The sequence below is a fragment of the Diprion similis genome, chromosome 8 (assembly GCF_021155765.1).
Source record: "Diprion similis isolate iyDipSimi1 chromosome 8, iyDipSimi1.1, whole genome shotgun sequence".
Taxonomy (NCBI): Eukaryota; Metazoa; Arthropoda; class Insecta; order Hymenoptera; family Diprionidae; genus Diprion; species Diprion similis.
The window spans coordinates 13133904-13152915 of NC_060112.1; the positions used below are offsets into that span (position 1 = coordinate 13133904).

The 19012-nt window shown below is 34.0% G+C and overlaps 4 protein-coding genes across 6 annotated transcripts; 2 read left to right on the forward strand and 2 right to left on the reverse strand.

Moving 5' to 3' along the window:
- Positions 1-130: 130 nt before the first annotated feature.
- On the reverse strand, positions 131-2181 carry LOC124408912 (NADH dehydrogenase [ubiquinone] 1 beta subcomplex subunit 4). Its single transcript, XM_046886211.1, has 3 exons — positions 1971-2181; positions 407-550; positions 131-309 (listed from the first exon to the last, which is right to left on the reverse strand). Exons 1-3 carry the CDS (start codon positions 2118-2120, stop codon positions 241-243), a joined length of 363 nt encoding a protein of 120 aa, XP_046742167.1. The 5' UTR covers positions 2121-2181; the 3' UTR covers positions 131-240.
- A 710-nt stretch (positions 2182-2891) lies between these two features.
- On the forward strand, positions 2892-9235 carry LOC124409420 (cathepsin L). Its single transcript, XM_046887018.1, has 8 exons — positions 2892-2958; positions 3852-3963; positions 5272-5424; positions 5571-5777; positions 6222-6427; positions 7051-7202; positions 7387-7635; positions 7834-9235. The coding sequence occupies exons 2-7, from the start codon at positions 3868-3870 to the stop codon at positions 7593-7595; spliced, it is 1023 nt and encodes a 340-aa protein (XP_046742974.1). The 5' UTR covers positions 2892-2958; positions 3852-3867; the 3' UTR covers positions 7596-7635; positions 7834-9235.
- Positions 9236-10192: 957 nt separating this feature from the next.
- Positions 10193-13232, reverse strand: LOC124409422 (zinc finger C4H2 domain-containing protein). 3 transcript variants are annotated; one of them, XM_046887022.1, is made up of 5 exons: positions 12989-13232; positions 12260-12431; positions 11601-11782; positions 11131-11343; positions 10193-10786 (listed from the first exon to the last, which is right to left on the reverse strand). In XM_046887022.1, exons 1-5 carry the CDS (start codon positions 13045-13047, stop codon positions 10657-10659), a joined length of 756 nt encoding a protein of 251 aa, XP_046742978.1. In that variant the 5' UTR covers positions 13048-13232; the 3' UTR covers positions 10193-10656. The 3 variants fall into 3 exon arrangements, with proteins under 3 accessions (XP_046742978.1, XP_046742977.1, XP_046742976.1); XM_046887021.1 differs by having other exon boundaries at positions 11140-11358; XM_046887020.1 differs by having other exon boundaries at positions 11131-11358.
- Positions 13233-14895: 1663 nt separating this feature from the next.
- LOC124409421 (8-oxo-dGDP phosphatase NUDT18) lies at positions 14896-18002 on the forward strand. The gene is made up of 4 exons (XM_046887019.1): positions 14896-15222; positions 16429-16972; positions 17073-17178; positions 17266-18002. Exons 1-4 carry the CDS (start codon positions 15114-15116, stop codon positions 17503-17505), a joined length of 999 nt encoding a protein of 332 aa, XP_046742975.1. The 5' UTR covers positions 14896-15113; the 3' UTR covers positions 17506-18002.
- The last annotated feature ends 1010 nt before the right edge of the window (positions 18003-19012 follow it).

The window sequence follows — 19012 nt, forward strand, 5'->3', positions numbered from 1 at the left end:
GTACTGCAAGAAATTTCCTTCACTGCCCTTTTCACAACTTATGGTACATACGACTTTTACATCTCCACATCAAATACTATCCACTAATTATTTAGAAATCCTTACACCTATAAAAAAAAACTACAGTTAATATAAGTTATGTATCATTATTATTGTTATTATTATTATCAATGTTGATGTTCTTTACATTATTATTTATATTACAAGGTAATATTACTAACATTTGCTAATTTAACAGGTTTAAGCAAACTTGAATTCTCTGTCAGCATAGCTGACCTGGCCAGTACGATATCTGTGCTCTTTCTCGTCCTGTGGTGAAAAGAAAAATATAAACATTAATAACCGTTCCAAATAGCTCTTTTACTTCCAGTATTGAAGTCTTGAAGTATTTAGCGAAATAACATACCCTGTTCGTTTTCACTAGCCAAGAGAAGAAAATGATGGGTGTCCATATTGCTGTATAGTACTTCAGACCACCTTTCAGAGTGGGCCTAAAGTATTCATAGGTCTTGGCTCTCGCTGACATAAATCGTTGTATTCCTGGATCCAACTAAATACAAGCATTTTAATCAAGTATGAGTTTGCAAATCAAGATCTTATTCAAGTTACAAATCAATATATTGGCATATGTAATTTTTCTAAATGCAGGAAAACAAATGTACGTAGAGATAATTATCCTTATTCTTTTTTTTTTTTTTTATTGTCATATAACGACCGTTTGGAAACTATCCTGTTATATGTTGGACATTATTATTTTTGCTGAATTGGCTCCTAATAAATGATTCATAAAAGGCTTAATCGCAATATGTATCTGATATATTCTCATTGTCAGTCTGTTGTTACAGGAAACAAAGAGAAGATGTCTGGCTTTTCAAAGATAGGAAACAGTATATTAGTTTTAATCACTAGCGTATGTGCGTAATATCCTTTGTTTCGATTAGTGAGTTTCATCTCCTTACAACTTTCTCCAAGTGCTTTGATCAATTTCGTTCAAATTTAATATTATAAAATAGAATACAGTTTCATGGTTGTAGATGAAAAATTGCTTATATCTCGCTTAATTTACGTAGTAGTTTTCAACAGTCGCTCAAAGTTTAGAATTGTATTATGAATTGATCCAATTAAATTATACGAGATAGTAAACAGAACCGCAAAACTAAACACCGCAGAATAGTTGATAAGACGTGGTAGTGTATATCATAAATATAATGATAGCTGATAAGCTGTCACGAGGCCGACCTTTAACTTTAGACAACTAACAAATACGGATTTACATTCTTTCAATTCAAATCGATCTCATTGAATTTTTTACCGTAGAAATACCCGCACGTGCGTTCAAATATAACAGCTAAATATAAGAGGATTTTTATCTGACAAGTTGCTCGTGGAAAATTGTAAATTGAAAAATTTGAAAAAATTTGACAACTACTATTGTATACCCTGTTATATTAGTCTTATAGGATTAAAATAGGCGTCCAGTTAAGTACAAATAATTTCAGCGGTTTGTCGCTGGCCGTCCATTCTCGATGCATTCTGGTAATAAAGTAACAGAGAGCAGAAAATACCATGCTTGAATAGTACAAGCATACACGAATAAGATATCCAAATATAAAATACACGAGTAATCGATAACTCTAAAATTACTTGCTGAAATAATTCAACCATTTAATTTCGTAACTAATCATTTATCCGCCATTTTCGCAAACCCGCATTGCAGATAAACATTAGTTGGTAAACCTGTAAATTCCCCGGATCTCGTCTACGATATTTTTACATAACACATAACCTATGAAGGCATTGATAGTGCTCTGTACTAAAACATGCTTAGCCTCGAATTAGTTTCAATTTTCACAAATGAAATTACTTCAACGAACAGACGTGAAAAACACCGAATGCGGTGTTTTGAGAATGTGAAGCTTGAGGAATTGAGGTTACGTATTGACTTAGGATTGTTATGCAAAACTACGCACCGGAGCACCCCCTTCGCCTGTTCCAGCTCGGTACGGGTTGAAGGCAATCTTGTGCAACTCCTGACGAAGCTCATTTCTCCGAGCATTTCTTTTAATTTCAAGCCTCAACTGCTCGGGTGAAATATCGTAATTATTTTTATCCGTCGTCATGTCGATGATTCGGACTGCTGCGGCAGAACTGGTGAAAACCTACGAACCAGTATTACCAATCTTTTAACTGGTCAAGCTGAAGCTTCCTGAGCATGTGCAGATTATATTCATTTAATTTTCTCGAATGTTTATGATTTAGGCGAATGCTAAAGTCAATTCTAATGATTCTACAGTAAGCACATCAGCAATACCTAAGATCAATCATTTCTCGTACAGACATTCAGTATTTTTTCAATTTTTTATAATTGTTCCTCGTCGTCCCTCTCTCATTTTACGCAATTGAGAAGATATGCGTCAGTATAATGTTTTTAAAAACAATGAGCAGCGTGTTTTTGAAACAAAGCAAATAGAGCGTCCCTTAAATTCGAGACGTATATTATTGCGGACCAAATTCCTTAGGAGTATATCTAGCGTTTCCATAGATTATCTAAAGTCGGTCAACATTTCTAAGAAATTTTCAAAATTTTCCTGTTACAAACTGAAACAAGAGTAGATAAAATTCCTACATGCATATGTATATGCTCTAAGATATGTATGTACAAAGCAACTCTCGTAGATATGAATCTGATTCCACATACCAAAGGTCTCGTGACAATGATTCAACATCGAGGCAGGAGGCGTTGATAGGCTAGCTCACCAAGTCACGTGGGTTACTCCAAATAAATAGCCCAATCATGTAGCCGTGAAGTAGTCATGTGACCTTCTAGGTACTGGCTGAAGTAGGACGTCTGTAAGGTTTGTAAATACTGCTTTGTGCTGTATAAATTGTGCCAGTTGTTGAGCGACGGGCACGTTGAGCGGACGTGACTTGTGCATTAAATAGTAATCGAGTAAATTGGTGAGTTCCAATATATTCATCTAAAACCATAATATATTTTTAATTATTCGATAAATACTTTAATCTTTTACTTAAAAATTAACAATTTTACTATTCTCATCATTTGTATCTGAGATATTCTTATGGCATTGAATCTGACCCAATAGCTTCTCGAATTATACGTACGTCGTAAATAGTTTATTCATTTTTATTATTGGGGTCCTGTTTTAGGTATGTAACTTAAGGCCTATGAATATATTGTACATCACTTGCTACTACATAATAATTTTGTACATGAAATAATATATTGCCATGATATCAGCATTTTTCATTGTTATAATAAAATAATATTGTCCCACAATTGTTGATCTCTGACCGAATTAACAGCTACAAATACCGTTATTCTATCTCAATTCTGCTCCTACTCGATTGCGCCATTGTAAATGTAATTGATATTTTAATTTTTCCCTTCCAATTTGTCAATTCATTGCGTTTGTCAATACAAGCTGTAACATCCTCTCGTTGTATGGTTGGCAGAACTTACTGATTGTGAGAGCTAAAAGCGTCACTTTGTTTTGAATCCGAATTATAAGATGGCGTAAGGATACAAGTTGTTTTCTAAATTACAACAAAAAAAAAAAAAAAACCAAAGAAGAAGTGTCGTGTTGTGAAAGCCACTTGTGAGCGTTTAATGCGTTGTTAACTTTTACGGACAAACCGCAGATGTGAATCATACGACATTGTGATATCTGATATTGAACTGTGGCTTTCAACAATTCCGTTCAAATAACTTATCGTTGATGCCACAGCGTTCCTTGTTTCATGCGTGTTAATTTTCATATGTGTAATTGCGGACGTCTCATCGGTGATTATTTTTCAATAAAATTCGAATAACCGTATTATGATATTTCCAGGTAAACTGCGTTAATCATGAAGGTTTTTTTCGTCTTTATGGTGGGTGTTATTGCCGTTAGCCAAGCAATTTCCTTCTTTGACCTTGTTCTCGAGGAGTGGGGCACTTTCAAGGTAACGTATACAAAAGTTAACATGATTTATCCCCTCGCAACTTTTGTGTGTGTGTGTGTGCGTGCGTGCGTGAATATATGCAAACTTTTCATAGTTGTAACCTTTTCTTACTCTATCCTTTTTTGCCATATCTTTTGAGGCAATCTATGCGAACAGCTGATACTGCGCATTCAAAGTTGCTATAATATTTTTATCATTAAACGACACTTTTGTTCTGTACCGTTTGTGTCAATGTAGATGTTTTTCTTCTGGCATAGTCGATATAGATCTGTGATTGGTTGCCATATTATTACGATAATTGTTATTATGTTCGTGGTGTGCGTTTCTAATGAAAAAAAATTGATGTTCATTGAAGTTAAAGTTCATAATGTTAACATAACGAAATTTTCCTTTTTCTATGCCTATTTTGGAATTATGATTATTAGAATTGCAGTAATATAAATTATATCCCTGCAAACTGGTTCTAAAGTTATGTAATATACATGGCGAGTTTTTTTTTTCTTTTACCTCCCAATAGAATTCAATGTAAACTTCCGTAAGCGTAAAACTCCCCAATTGACAAAAATTCCTCATTTTGTCGAAATTTATTACCTTTCTTCAGCAATGTTCATGACCACTTATGTTTTAACGTAATTACTTATCGTTGATTCGTAGTTTATATTTATACTATCATGATGGCGTTACTTTTTGAGTTAGTGAATAGGTAATCAATATATGTACTAAAATAACTGTAATCAACCACTAGGCCTATTTTTGAAAGTGGTGGACTAACAGCAATGCAATTTGAAACAATGGGAAACAACTTGTTAAAGAAGAAAATTTTTTTTTAACATGTCACAAGTGTAATGTTTAGTAGTTTTTTTTATATCTCAGGTGAATTGCCTTGTGTATCCGTCCCTAATTTCAAGCCATATCACTAGTACTTCACACATTTAACAAGAAGTCGATTCAAGAAACAATTGAACAATTATCTTGTTTTCACTTGTAATTGTTTAACCAACTTTGTAATACTTTAATTATAATATAAAGTAGTACTCATATTAAAAGAAATTATTGGCCAATCTTTATTGTTCTAAGAAAGACTTCACTAAGGTGGTGGACGCTACTGAATGAAATTCTGATACCGAGAGGTATACAAAAAATTTTGTGTGCTGCGCCAAGAGAAACAACGAATGAAAAACAATAAATATTAAGTTTATACCTGTAGTTTACCTTCGATTATTTATAACATTATCTATCCTCACTGTATTCTCAGTCACGATTATTACACAGCTGTCAACTTGTAACATCAATAATATTTTTTTACAGCTAACCCATAGGAAAAGGTATGAAAACAATGTAGAGGAAAAATTCAGAATGAAAATCTTCATGGACAATAAGCACAAAGTTGCCAAACATAATGCCAAGTATGAAATGGGCCTTGTTTCGTACAAATTGGAACTTAACAAGTTTGGAGACCTGGTTAGTGCTTTGCTGAGATATCTTTTTAAATTATCTAGATGTATATTCTCTATAGATTGTACTACTTGTATATATCAAAATGCATATCTGTTTATAAAATAGCATTATTTGTATACTATATATAATCCATAACTGTACTCTTATAGCTTCATCACGAATTCGTTGATATGATGAATGGCTTTAACAAGTCTATCAAATCACTAAAGCAATCCAACATTCAGCGGCCAATTGGTGCCACTTTTATCCCACCTGCAAATGTTAAAATCCCGGAATCTTTTGACTGGAGGGAGGAGGGAGCTGTAACTGCTGTGAAGAATCAAAAACAGTGTGGTTCATGCTGGGCGTTCTCTACAGTAAGTTCCCTTTTCATAATTTTACATTGAAATTATAGAAGATTGGAATAAACAAATTTTAGTAACATGTATCGATACATGAGACCTTGATAGGTAAAAGATATATGATATAGTAATCAGAAAGGAGTTAAAATACTAAAAGCTAGTGAGACGATAAAGAATTATTGATTAAATATTTCATTTTCAACTAATAGCTTGATTATTACGTGAAATTGTTTTTCTCGACTAATGTTTAATGTTTAATATTATTTGCATTACAATTTACGGATAAATTTCTGATTTTATCACCTGTTTATAGGTTGTTTCTTATTTTTTTAAACATCAAGCTATAATTTTAAATAATAAAGTCTTACAGAAAACAAATGTATGGGAGTAATGTATTTTGAAGAGTGAAAGATGTCTACAGTTATTATAGTAACGAGTATATCAAATCTATTCATACAGACTGGTGCCTTGGAAGGTCAACACTTCAGAAAAACAGGAGTGCTAGTGTCTTTGAGTGAGCAGAATTTGGTCGATTGTTCTGGCAAATATGGTAACAATGGATGCAATGGTGGCCTGATGGACCAAGCCTTCCAGTACATCAAAGACAACAAGGGGATTGACACTGAGAAGAGTTACCCATATGAGGCACAAGATGATTCGTGCCGGTAATTATAATGATAATACTTGCTATGATTAAAGTTCTCAAACTTTGAACATATATGTATAACTGCTTTGTGACATCTGCTGTAAGTTTATGCTACAATATTTTCATTCAGAGATAATTAATTTTTTTTCTATAAATCGATATTATATTGATGTTTACTAAGGTATTCCTCAAAATGGTTACTAATATGGATTGCAAAGATTTATCGATTGTAGTTAGACTGATTCAGGTATTTGTGAGTATTAGTTTTTTCTATTTTCATTACAAAGATCATAATTCTGGTTGTAACGTTTATGAAAATATGAAAAAAGGTCAATCGCTGTGATGCAGTTCTAATTACTATTACTAACATTTTATTTTAATTTATTCAGCCTTTTCGTTCCTGATGACAATTGTTAGTATTAATCTGGGAAAACTTGATAGACCTGCACCAATTTTATACCGTAAAATAATTTTAATATTCACAAAGAAAGTAATCTATTTATCATACTGTAAACAACTTATACCGAGTTTTTCTTTTATATACATGTATGTATACATGTAACTGGCCTGCCAACAAAAAATTTCAATAACGAGATTTTTTCGGAGAACTAATATATTTACAAGTCCACTTTTCTATTACAGTTATAACCCTCGCAACAATGGAGCTACCGATGTTGGCTTTGTAGATGTTCCTCAGAGAGATGAAGAAAAGTTGAAGGTTGCTATTGCTACCATTGGGCCAGTTTCTGTTGCCATTGATGCTTCCCATGAAAGCTTCCAGTTATACTCTGAAGGTAATCAATTCTTCATAATTTCATGAAAGAAAATACTCGAATTAATTGAAATTGACACTGGTGAACACTTTTTCAAATACAGAGTCAATTGTATCTCTCATGGTCATCACTAATACCAAATTGCGAATTAGCTCCACTTCAATTTTTCATTGAACTCAGTATTGAAACATTTTTATTCTTTCAGGTGTTTATTACGAAGCTGATTGCTCCGAGAATAACCTGGACCATGGAGTTTTGGCTGTCGGTTATGGAACTGATGAAAATGGCATGGATTATTGGCTCGTCAAGAACAGTTGGGGTGGTGATTGGGGCGATCAAGGGTATATCAAGATGGCCCGAAATAAGAATAACCATTGTGGAATTGCTTCTACGGCAAGCTACCCTCTTGTTTAATTATGGCAGGCTAGAGTAATGAGATGATGTTATTGATGAAAAACTAGAAAAGTAAATTGAAGATTTAGGTCTACAAAGTGAAATCCTGTGAATTATTTCGTGTGTTTCCAATCTAACACTTTCATGTGAACATGTATTACATTGCTACTGGAAAAGTGATCAATTGCCATAGCGTGTTACAGTTGTAGTTAGCCAGTTAATGTACTTTGCGTGGCAATGCAATATATGAGAACTATATTTACTTTCTGGAATTATTATTCAACAGATAACATCCATTTCATATGTGATTCTAACTGATAAAGTTTAGGTACCTATTTTTGTTTTATTATTATTAAGCGATACATTTCATATTTTATATACTCGTAATTTTTAAATAATTTCAATATATAAGTATTAAATTACAACCGTGAAAAATCAAATGCGAATAGTAATAAATATTTCAATCCACGGACAGATCTTGCCAATCCGACGTTAAAAACTGATGACATGAATGTAATATTTTATATTTTAAATGTTAATGAATATGGAGTACTTGAATACAATTTGGTAGATTTGATTTTTGTTACTTATTCCTTATACATAGATCACACTAATAACGTGAAATATTTATAAGTAAAATTTTTATTTATCATTTACCACATTATCTAATTTTACGTTGTAGAAGAACAAACAAATTCAGTAGAATATTATACGAATATAAATCAGACATCAATAATAAGTCGAAACTTAGATTTACTATATCTCTAATAAAAATCCATTGCTCAGTCTATGGGGTTCCCAAATTCGGGTCAATATTCGGAGAATCCGTAATTAGGAAAATATTTTTAATTGCACAAATTTAAATTAATATTCGACAGTGTTGTTACTTCTATGCCCAATGAATCTACCAATTCTGTCGACAACATGTGTTCCATTTGTTACAATTTAGAAGAGAGGTACAAATTTAGTTGCATTTAAAATCCAGTGTACGATGTGTTGAATTTTTATTCCTATTGATACAGCAACGTTAATTTCTTGTTTTTTTTTTGTAAGCAGTAGGCAAAAATGGCGACAGAATAAAATGTGACACCTATACATATAACAACGAGTTAACGCCGTATGATTTGGTCTTACAATTTCAAACTATAATTATGTATCATGATTAATAGATTAGCCTGATTTTCCGTCTTTTCTCTATATCTTAACGTAATGGCACACGTTATTCCATAATTTCATGACTCATAGAATGGACTAAAAAATTTTCTGGCTGTTGTACAAGTCATAGAACTAAGTAACTTCATTGAAGTCGTCAGTGAATACATCGTGGCAGAGAAGGGATATAACATACTCAAAAGTAAATAGTTTCCAGTACATTATTTGTGCGATTCATTACTTTTCAATTATCACTGAATTGATTCAAATTATGTAGTGAAGTAATTCGGACTTTCTTCAACTAACAAACTCCGAAACTACCTATTCAATTTCAACAGGGGTTGAATAAATTTCATGATACAAAGATGTTCCTTAAATAAGATATCTAATAGTAAAGGGTTATTCACACTAGTCTCAAGATTGTAATTGCAATATTACACATAATATTGCATAAAGTACATATAAAATTGCAATAATGTACATGGTAATTCATAAATTCAACAGTGTAACAACTTGTGTACTACTAATGATGAACCACGATCAAGCTAATTATTACTATACACTCAAGTATACTCACATTTTAGGCTTTTGAATCTTCACAGTCATTACGTGTTTTATAAACTATTCGGAAGCTGTCTGAATAGCTGGTTTTAGTACTTTTGCTCCGATGAGTACAGAGAGCTCGAATTTTCACCATGCATACTTTATCAATTGCAAGTAACTGCATGGAACAAATCGAACTAATACGGTACAATTATCGAACGCTATGTATCGAAGGATTATCAAAGAGTGAACTAGAGTGTGAATCACTGGGTCTGTTATCTATTCAACAAATTACTGTTCTATAACTCAAAGTTGCTCAATTTTATTTTGCTATCTAAAATAAAATTTATTTACACAATAACTTTAATTGGGTATCTGATTTGGACTTTCTTTCAGTCTATATCCTGTGATTACAGGATGAGTCCGTACATATTCAGTGAAGAAGAGGAGCTTACTTGATCAATAGGCGCCACTTCACAGCTAATCGGTTGAGTGATTAGGCAAACTACATTGAAGCGACGTACATCAATATTGATATCGTCGTAAATAAGGAGCTTTTACACATTCATTGATGCAAACTTCCATCTTAGATCTATGTGATAGTTGGCTACTCTGATAATTAAGTAATGATACAAACTAGTAACACTGAACGATATTGAATCTGTTGTCAAATTTTACTTTCTTTAGATGCCAATTGGTTTCTCAAAATACTTCCGACTAAACTTTTGTATTGAACAAGACTCTCATTGCCAGTTTGAGCAGCATCTGAACACTTGTAGTTGTCGTTGACAATGTTTGTATTTTCATATACAATGCCAACACTGAACCGTTAAATAATTTTGTTATTTGTTTATTTTTTTATTTTTTTAAAATTAATTTTTCATCAAAACTTCACTCTGATATCAATATTGGCGTTGCTTCAATGTGGTCTGTCTCTACAGCATCCATTGATCAACTAAGCTCCACAGATTCCTGGAGTTTGACTGACTCACCTTACATTTGTGTAAATGTGAATTCGACCAAATAATGAAGTTCATAGTAAATTAAAATACTGTAGTTATATTCATAAGCTCGGTTATTTAAAACACAGGTTCGAAACTGGATCAGCGATTTAAAGAAAAATTTATTTTTGAAATTTTATTCTGTGCTACCTCAGTCGACAATTCGACTACTTTGTAGTTTTTGACAAGGGTAGCACAGAAGGTAGAACCCGTTGCATGGGCGCATACAAGGATTTCTTGACTTGTGTGAGTTTAGAAATAAAAGAAGAAATACCTATTTTATGCGCACTTGCGACGAAAATAACTATTATGAAGTGATTATATTTCCTCGAAATGATGCTTGCAGGCTGTAGGATCAAAAGCTAATGATGAACTCAACCTACACGTTAGTCTTTTTTCTTAGGCTTCTTAGGATTACGTGAACGTGATTTAGCTTTACATAAAGGACAAATCGGTGCATTTCGATGAATTTGTTGATGACAGGACAGACACGATTTCATTGGTGGAGGTTGTTGCCTGAAAAGAAAAATTTAAGAAAATTAGAAATATTGCTACAAAATACAGAACAGAGCACTATTATAATTTTTTTTCAATACAAATAATATTGCTACAACAAACATTACAAATTCAAAAAAATTAACAATGCCTTAAACTTTGTGACGTGAAAATTTACGTACACACCCACAAGGCATCTCAAAAATCTATTGGTATTCTTTGCAAGTCATGTTTTACTTTGCTAATTCAATGATCCAAAGGCATTTTGTTAAAGTAAAAATTTATTATACAATGAACCGTCTTATATAATATTGCCCCATTCTGTATACTACTGTTGAATATGTAATGCGAAAGTGAAGATATACCAGTGGTACCTGAATGTTGGAGCTGGGGGCCCAGGGGCTGGAGGCAAAGGCCTAGGCTCTGGTTTACTAGGACCCTGCAGTGGTTGTGGAGCTAAAAACGGAGTTGGACCTCCTTGGTGGCTGGGATGGGGGTGTAAGCTCAACGGAGGCATCAAATCATCACCCCTCACCTCAACTCGCCACTCTGCCTTTTGCAGGGGGCGGTCAAAATAGCTACGAGCAAACCGTCTACACAATTATAATTATTATTCATTATTCTTCATTATTCCATACTTAACATACATTAATCCATTTTGCAGATCAATAAATTGATTTATCTTCCGTATTCTCAAATCATGATCGTGCAACTCACTTTGCATATGGTTGAGTTACAAATTGTCAATCTGAGTTGAGAAATGTAGATTACAAAATAAATTTACAAAACTATTCCGGATCGCATCAAGTAATTTAACAGTTAGAAATCTGCTTACTCAGGTGAAATAAGATCTGATTCCGTTTCATAGAGCTCTGGTAGTCTCTCAAGTCCCAAGTATTCTCTACGCATTCTATCGATGTCGTGCTTTAGCGGTTGGTAGTCATTGTTATGGATTAATTTTGCTGTTTCTCTAGCTCTGTTGCGAGCATCTTCAGCTTGCTTTATAACTGTTTCCATCTAAAGAACGAAAGATATTATCCATTTAATCATTTGGATCATCTTTTTAAAAACTTAAGACCATCAAATCGGAGACTGAAGCAAAATAAGACAACCATTGAATTAGATCTGATTTTAGAAAACACATAAACGGATATTAGCTTCAACCACAAGTGAAAAATGATTTAAACATGTCACTCGAATTGCTACAACTGTTATTTTTCCCAGGGTTGCCATATTGTTTCAAATTTCTAAGCTTTCTGTGTGATCAGAAATATTCTACTATAAGTATAAATACGTTAGTTAATCAAATAATATTGCGTTTGTTGTGAACTATCCAGTTAATTTGCAGAAATTGCAGAAAGAAACATTGCAGAAATGAAAATAATGTGAACACATATAAAAATGTTGTTTTTATCTGTGGCCGTTCAAATATCATTGATTTTTCAACAGAATAAACTAATAGAATCGATTTCAATGTAAAAATGAATTTTTTACCGCGTTGATGTCGGCATGAATTTGTCGGAGTTCTTCGACGTGTGCCATCTTTTCTTGCATTAAGAGCTCCATTTCCTGCTTATATTCTGTCAAGCACTTTTCCTCCTGTTCTGTCTGCTCCACCTCTTGAATGATTCTTTGCTTCATTTTTTCAAGTTGCAGTGTTTTTGACCTGAGAATTCCGCATGCAATTACAAAATACATCAGTACCTTTAAATTTGGTTTGAATTAGATGTAAGAATAAAATGTATCAAATAATTCCCAACAGAAACTGAGCATAGTGTAAATGATTAGTGAACATATTACAACCAATATTTTTCTGAGACGGATATATGCTGATAATTATCATCTGATGTGTAATTTTTATAAAATTCAATCACAAAAAATTGCAGCATTTTAATGTAAAGAATTTATTTATAAACAATGACATAGTCGTGTATAATGGAGCATTTTTTAAATCAGAACGTGAAGTTGGTGTTAATGTTAACAGTGGATATTGATTGGTTGTTGCGGAATGACGTATTTTATCAGTTTATAAATAAAGTGAATATTAGGGCGGTTTAATGTAGTACGAAAAATAAGCAATAATGCATTTACTGAATGACAATTCATGATTTTTTCGAACTAGTGACCGTACTTGTCATCTTTTTAGGCATCCATTTCTGATATTCAGATTCGTGCAATAAACGCAAAATAATAAGTGTTGTTTCCCGTGCATCTTGTACAAACCTAATATCCTTGAGTGCTTCTAGTTTAGCAAAAATGACCGTGCTATCCGGCGACGACATTTTTCAGGATCCGTTGCTAAAATTTCACTACTTATATCACATAAATTCATACAAAATTTCAACGAGCATCCCCTGTTTATTGCCAATAAACTCGTCCCTTTCCTTTGCGCTTCTTTCAGAGCACAAGAAAGTTTGGAAAGTTATGGAAATTTACAGAGAATTTTAGTGATGCCTCTGCTTAGCTTTGCGTTGTTAGTTCAGAAATTTTTCAAAGAGCGCGCTACTATATACTTACACTCTGTAGAACACCCTGAATCCTGACTTGGCGCCACCTAGGTATGATGTTGGCTCATTATTGCGCGGGACGCAGCCCCAGAGCAAAGCCATCAGAGGGAGTCTGAAAATGCCCTGGAGCTGCCTGAAGCACTAGAAACGACGTGTGCTGAACTTAGAGCATATACTGTATATGCTCTAAGGTGTTGAAGAGATAATCAGCCACACAGGCGCTTGATTCATCGGGGCCTGGTGTGAATGAACGTGATGAACGTCAATACGGCCTGTGGGCAAAACTGTGAGCATTGACGGGGGAATTTAAAGATGGTTACCTCTGACCGAATTTTTATGCAGGTAAGTGGGCCTTGGCCATGCGAGTGCCGCCCATACGATGAATTATGGAACAACGGAACGAAATAAACAAAAGTTACTAGATTCCGAATTTCGTTGATATAGCATTCTGCCGCATGTTCACGTAATGGTCTAATATTCAGTGCGGCGGCAGATGAACAGATTTGCGGCAAATGAAATGTATGTCTGGCGTAAAAAAATATGTGTAATTCTGATTAACCCGAGCCCATTAACACCATACACGTTCCGATTAGCGTGCAATAATGACTATTTCTCTGGTTATCGTAGGTATTCACCACGGCGGTATTTTAACATATCAACTAATGCATCAATCCAGGTTATATACGAATCACATTGTAGTTTACGCTGTACAGCATGCGACAATCAAGCCCAATTTTGCCGTGAATTCGGCCTACGCTGCAGCAGCATGCAACAATGCATGCAATGCATGCAAAGTACTATCGAACCATAGAGTATAAGAATGGAGTAGGGGAGCTTCTTCTTCTTCTTCTTCCTTCTGGCTATACCCCATATGAGGATGTGCCAAAGTAGGGGAGCTATAGGCCTTTCTGCAAGCGGAGTGTCTCCCTGCTAGAAAGCGAAGGAAGATGAAAGGTGGTTACCCTTCTCTCTCTAATGACGTTGCTAGAGCGAAAAAGGTAGCAGTCCTACATTCTCTCTGATTCTATAGGCCGGACACTTTCAATCGCCTTACCCGCCTTACCTGGCCTTACCTACTCAAAGCTGCAAGGCACAAACCATGTCAGTTTCATCCACAATATGAGGGGCTGTACTTAAATTACGTAACAGAATTAGGAGGACTTGTTTACCCCTATCACCCCTTATGTTACAGACATAAAATAATAAACTCCACCTCCGAAATTGATCATTCCTCGAGACAACAGGCTAGGAGCAGCGTATAGAATTTTGATGTCACATCTATAATTTTGAGCATACGCAGTTCCTTAATTACTTATTCGTGTTGCAACCACCTGTAGCTGCAACATCGATTGTCAATGTTTGTGATTTGTTTTGTTTCGGCTACTCAATTGTACTCGAAGGCCGCTAGTATAATATACATATATATACATATATCAGTGCAGTGACACTTCGCTATGTATTATCTACTGCTTGTGTGACAATAAGAACGACCGTATACGCGTCGGTAATCGATATGTGCTTACTATTCAGTTACGTTGAAGATTAGCTTCGAAACCTACTTGCTTTTCTTTTTACGTAAAATTCTGGTGTTTCAATGAAATATGTTTGAAATATTTTCTCGGATGTCTTCATGGCGTTATGTTTGGTTATCCCCTCCCGTCTGGTTTGCGGAAGAGAATGTGCCTTGAATTATTCCGACGGAATCCGACGCGTGTGCTGCAAAAGTGTATACAGATGGTGGGGGATAACACGGAGCAGCATGTTTAGTCAACGACAGTTATGAATCGTTACGTATAGTTTAATTGCGAACGGAAGTATTAACAAGCGTTAGCTATAATAAAATGCCTGATACGATAGAGGACAAGATTAGGCTAGTGCTAAATGGACAAAGTGTAAATGACAACGATGATCTGTGCGACTTTACTCTTGCTGAACAAAATGAGTCAATAGGTAAGGATGCGAAGAATTTATACAGAACATGTTTCAAGAATCTAACTAGCAATCGGAAAAGCGTGCCACTAGAGGTCATTCACCTGGTTTCGTTCGTTCAATTTATCCTATAAAAATGTTGAAGCCATGCAAACTCTATCTGTAATTAAAAATTTTATTTCGTGTAATAGCACTTCTGAAATCGTAGGTCCCTGAATGACCAGAATGACCAGAATTGCAGAAAAGCGAATTTTGCAAGTTTTAGGATTATCCTTTATTAATTGCACCACTAAGTAGTGCCTAGTTTTTAACATAATATTATTGGTGCAATTACAGATATCCGCAATGGACAAATACTTGTTTTGAGTGTATTTCAACAGAGGTGCTATTTACTCTTTAAATCAGCTTTACACCCTACATTGAAATTAGTTAGAAATAGCTCGAAATAAGAAATAAATCACAGTATGTTGCAAATGAAAGCACTTGAATTCAGCTGAAATCAGCTGCAATTCTGTAAGATCATCCGAAATCATCAAACATCTTGTCAAAATCATCTCGATATTACACTGAGATCGTTCGAATGCATCCAAAAAGATTTCAAAATTGCTTTGAAATCATTAGATTCATACCGAGATCTTTGAAATCGTAAGACGCATGAGTCCTGCAGTTACAATAAACACCTACCCAAATGTATTGAATTTTCATTTTTTAGAGCGCTTCATACAGGGTGGTATGTATAGTCATCCCAGGCAAATATCTCAGAAATGCTAAGAGATGCAAGACAAAGTTTTATACAAAATCCGAAATCTTTAAAAAGGAAAAGTGATTTTTTTTCATCTTCACAATCAATGGTGTGAAATAGCATGAAATTTTATCAAATCCTATTAAATTACATTTGAGATATGTGAATTTGTGTGAAATTCATTGTGCACACACTGAGATTGCATGAAAATCACCATACTCATCACGAAATCGTTCCGAAATCAATATAAAATCATGTCAAAATATATATGTATAATAAAATAAAATCAATTCGAAATCCTGCAAAGACATATGTAATTACATAAAATCATATGAAGTGCGAGAAATCACATGTAGTATTTTTTAATCAATTGAAATCGTTTGAAATCACTTGAAATCATCTGGAATCACACAAAATTACTTGTACACTCGAAGCCTTAGTGAAAAGCCTCTCGACCTTGACTCATATAATACTTTCATTCACAGAAGCCAAAGGAATTCAACCCACTGCAAGCTCTGACTATGTTCCAATTTGTCAAAAAACTGTGACATATGTAGTCGCAGCAGTACTAATTAATGATAACGATGAGGTATTGATGATGCAGGAGGCAAAGGCCTCCTGCGCAGGCAAATGGTATCTACCAGCAGGAAGGGTTGAGCCTGGCGAGGAATTGACAGAGGCATTTAGAAGAGAGGTTCTAGAAGAGACGGGAATTATCGTTGAACCAAAATCATTGGTAATCGTCGAATGTGCGACTGGCTCTTGGTTCAGATTTGTAATGACTGGAAATGTAATTGGTGGTGCCTTAAAGACTCCTGAACAAGCTGACGAAGAATCTCTACAGGCTTGTTGGATTCAAAATGTCGAGGAGTTGTCGCTTAGAGCATATGATATCATACCATTGATACATAGAGTTAGAGAGTACAAACAAGGCCTCAATCCGCCATGGCATTCTCCAATGCTTCCTATAGCCAATCCTCACAGCAGACTTTATTTGAAGTTGATTGTTTGCATAAAAAAGAAAGCAACGTAAGATTTATTGTTATAAATTCTTATGCATGTCAAGTGTGATTGAACTACACGAGTTGTTTACGCGCTAATTAACATCTTCTTATAACTCCATTTATAGTAACCGAATGCATGTACTACTGTCAGAACGCACTGAGTATCATTTACCGATTTGTGAAATAAACCCGAGAAGAAATCTTCATTCTACGCTGCACAAATTTATGGTGGTAAGATTCCAAACTTTGGTTATCAGTTGAAAGATTATGTGCAATGACTTGGTCTTGACATTAATTGCATGTATCTTTTCACACTAGGAAATTTTTGGAGCTGACGTGCCGCAACATAGACCACATGGTTTACTATCTGTAGAATATGCTGGGGGTCACGGAGAGGATGGTCTGTCCCTGACCATGCTCGTAGCTTTTCGACCACCTTTAGAGGAGGTCCCAATTATTGGGAAGTTTGTTTGGCATGAACTTTCCCAGTCTCTCGGTGACACATTAGTAACAGTTATGCCACGTAATAAAACCATACCGCTCAGTGTGGTACGTTAAATCTTTATGTTATAGACTGAAAGTTTGTTTTTTTTTTTCTTGAAAAAACTGAGTGACGAGCAATATGAGTGATTCAGGCAGCTTCAAGTAACTAAGGTCACTGCTCTTGTTGTTACTAAATAGTTTGATTCAGTAGCTGTTTCTATCGAATAATTCAATTTAGTATGCGAGAGGAGAGATTCAATTGAGAAAAGAGTTTATTTTTGATATAAAGGAATAACGAATTTTCTAAGGCAGGGTGGGGACAAAAATCTGAGTATAAAATTCCCTGATATTTCCAAAGCCAATTTTCTTAAACTTTTGCATTAGTTTTTCACCGCTAATATGAACCATGCTTCCAAAATGGTTAAATAAATGCTGCTGAAGGTGACTTGTTGAGAGTGATGTAAATGAATGGAACAGATGTTACATCACATGCAAATTGAAAAATTAGTGGTTCGATTTTGAACAAAATAAACAATTTAAAAGTTATACCATTCTTCTGTAAATATTTTTAAATTATCCAATTTTTCTTTAGCCTATGTCTTTCTGCCTGTGATCACAGATATCAATTTTGCTCATTGTATGTATAATGTGGCTTTTACGTTAAAAATCATTGACTTGCAATCCACCTTTTTTCACTATTCAGAGTAATTTATTATTAATATTTTCAATTCTAATCCAATTTTTATGAAGATGCAAATTCTAATACGAATATTTCGTAAAAATTATGCCAGTGACAAGTCATACCAGGTGTATTAATTAAATCTTATTTTAAAGTTATTATTTTGACTCTGAATATTTTTGTTATGTATTGTTTTCAGTGCAATTTATTGCGCGTTTATTAATTTGGGAAACCCGAAATAATTATCTCTGAAACGTATTTAGTGATAAATAATTACTGTTACATTGTATTGTTATTTGAATTTCCAAGAACTTATTAGAATATATGATTGTATTATAACATCATTCCATATTCAACATTTACTAAATATTCTAACAATCACTTATTATTGATATCAATTTATTTTGTTGATACCAATTTACTTTATTGATTTTATTGTGAATTTAGTTATTAACGCTAATTTTATATTTACCATCTTTAAATAATTTAAATTTTTATTTTGTTACCGTTACTATTATTCTTGGATCAAATTTTAATAATAAATTTATTCCCAGTTGAATAAGATTACTCTTTTTCCCACATTTAAAAAGTTGTATGCATGTACATTGAGATAGGACGTGCAGGGTGTCTGCTACTTTTTGAATATCCTTCAATCCTGGAATTGTCCTGGAAAATCAAAATTGCTCCTGAAGTCTTGGAATATTATGATTTATTCTGGAAAAGTTGACATAATACATTTTTTATTTAAAACTGACATTTCATTAGTAATATGCAGCCTTGAATGCATTAGCAAGCGGACCATGCAGTCGTTAGCAACTCACTCTGTACGTAAACAGCTATATCAATTTTTTGATTTAACACCGAACCAATTTATCTCATTATCAAAAATTCAATTATATTCAA

Excerpts from the sequence above, each read along its gene's own strand:
- LOC124408912 (XM_046886211.1), bottom strand. The coding sequence starts at position 2,120 with ATGACGACGGATAAAAATAATTACGATATTTCACCCGAGCAGTTGAGG. Across the intron at positions 551-1,970 it reads CAGGCGAAGGGGGTGCTCCG|TTGGATCCAGGAATACAACG; the intron begins GTGCGTAGTTTT and ends GCTTGTATTTAG. Across the intron at positions 310-406 it reads GGCTAGTGAAAACGAACAGG|GACGAGAAAGAGCACAGATA; the intron begins GTATGTTATTTC and ends TTTTCACCACAG.
- LOC124409420 (XM_046887018.1), top strand. The coding sequence starts at position 3,868 with ATGAAGGTTTTTTTCGTCTTTATGGTGGGTGTTATTGCCGTTAGCCAA. Across the intron at positions 5,425-5,570 it reads TTAACAAGTTTGGAGACCTG|CTTCATCACGAATTCGTTGA; the intron begins GTTAGTGCTTTG and ends GTACTCTTATAG. Across the intron at positions 6,428-7,050 it reads GCACAAGATGATTCGTGCCG|TTATAACCCTCGCAACAATG; the intron begins GTAATTATAATG and ends TTTCTATTACAG.
- LOC124409422 (XM_046887020.1), bottom strand. The coding sequence starts at position 13,047 with ATGTCGTCGCCGGATAGCACGGTCATTTTTGCTAAACTAGAAGCACTC. Across the intron at positions 12,432-12,988 it reads GAAGCACTCAAGGATATTAG|GTCAAAAACACTGCAACTTG; the intron begins GTTTGTACAAGA and ends CGGAATTCTCAG. Across the intron at positions 11,783-12,259 it reads TTCATGCCGACATCAACGCG|ATGGAAACAGTTATAAAGCA; the intron begins GTAAAAAATTCA and ends TTCGTTCTTTAG.
- LOC124409421 (XM_046887019.1), top strand. The coding sequence starts at position 15,114 with ATGCCTGATACGATAGAGGACAAGATTAGGCTAGTGCTAAATGGACAA. Across the intron at positions 15,223-16,428 it reads TGAACAAAATGAGTCAATAG|AAGCCAAAGGAATTCAACCC; the intron begins GTAAGGATGCGA and ends TTTCATTCACAG. Across the intron at positions 17,179-17,265 it reads CGCTGCACAAATTTATGGTG|GAAATTTTTGGAGCTGACGT; the intron begins GTAAGATTCCAA and ends TTTTCACACTAG.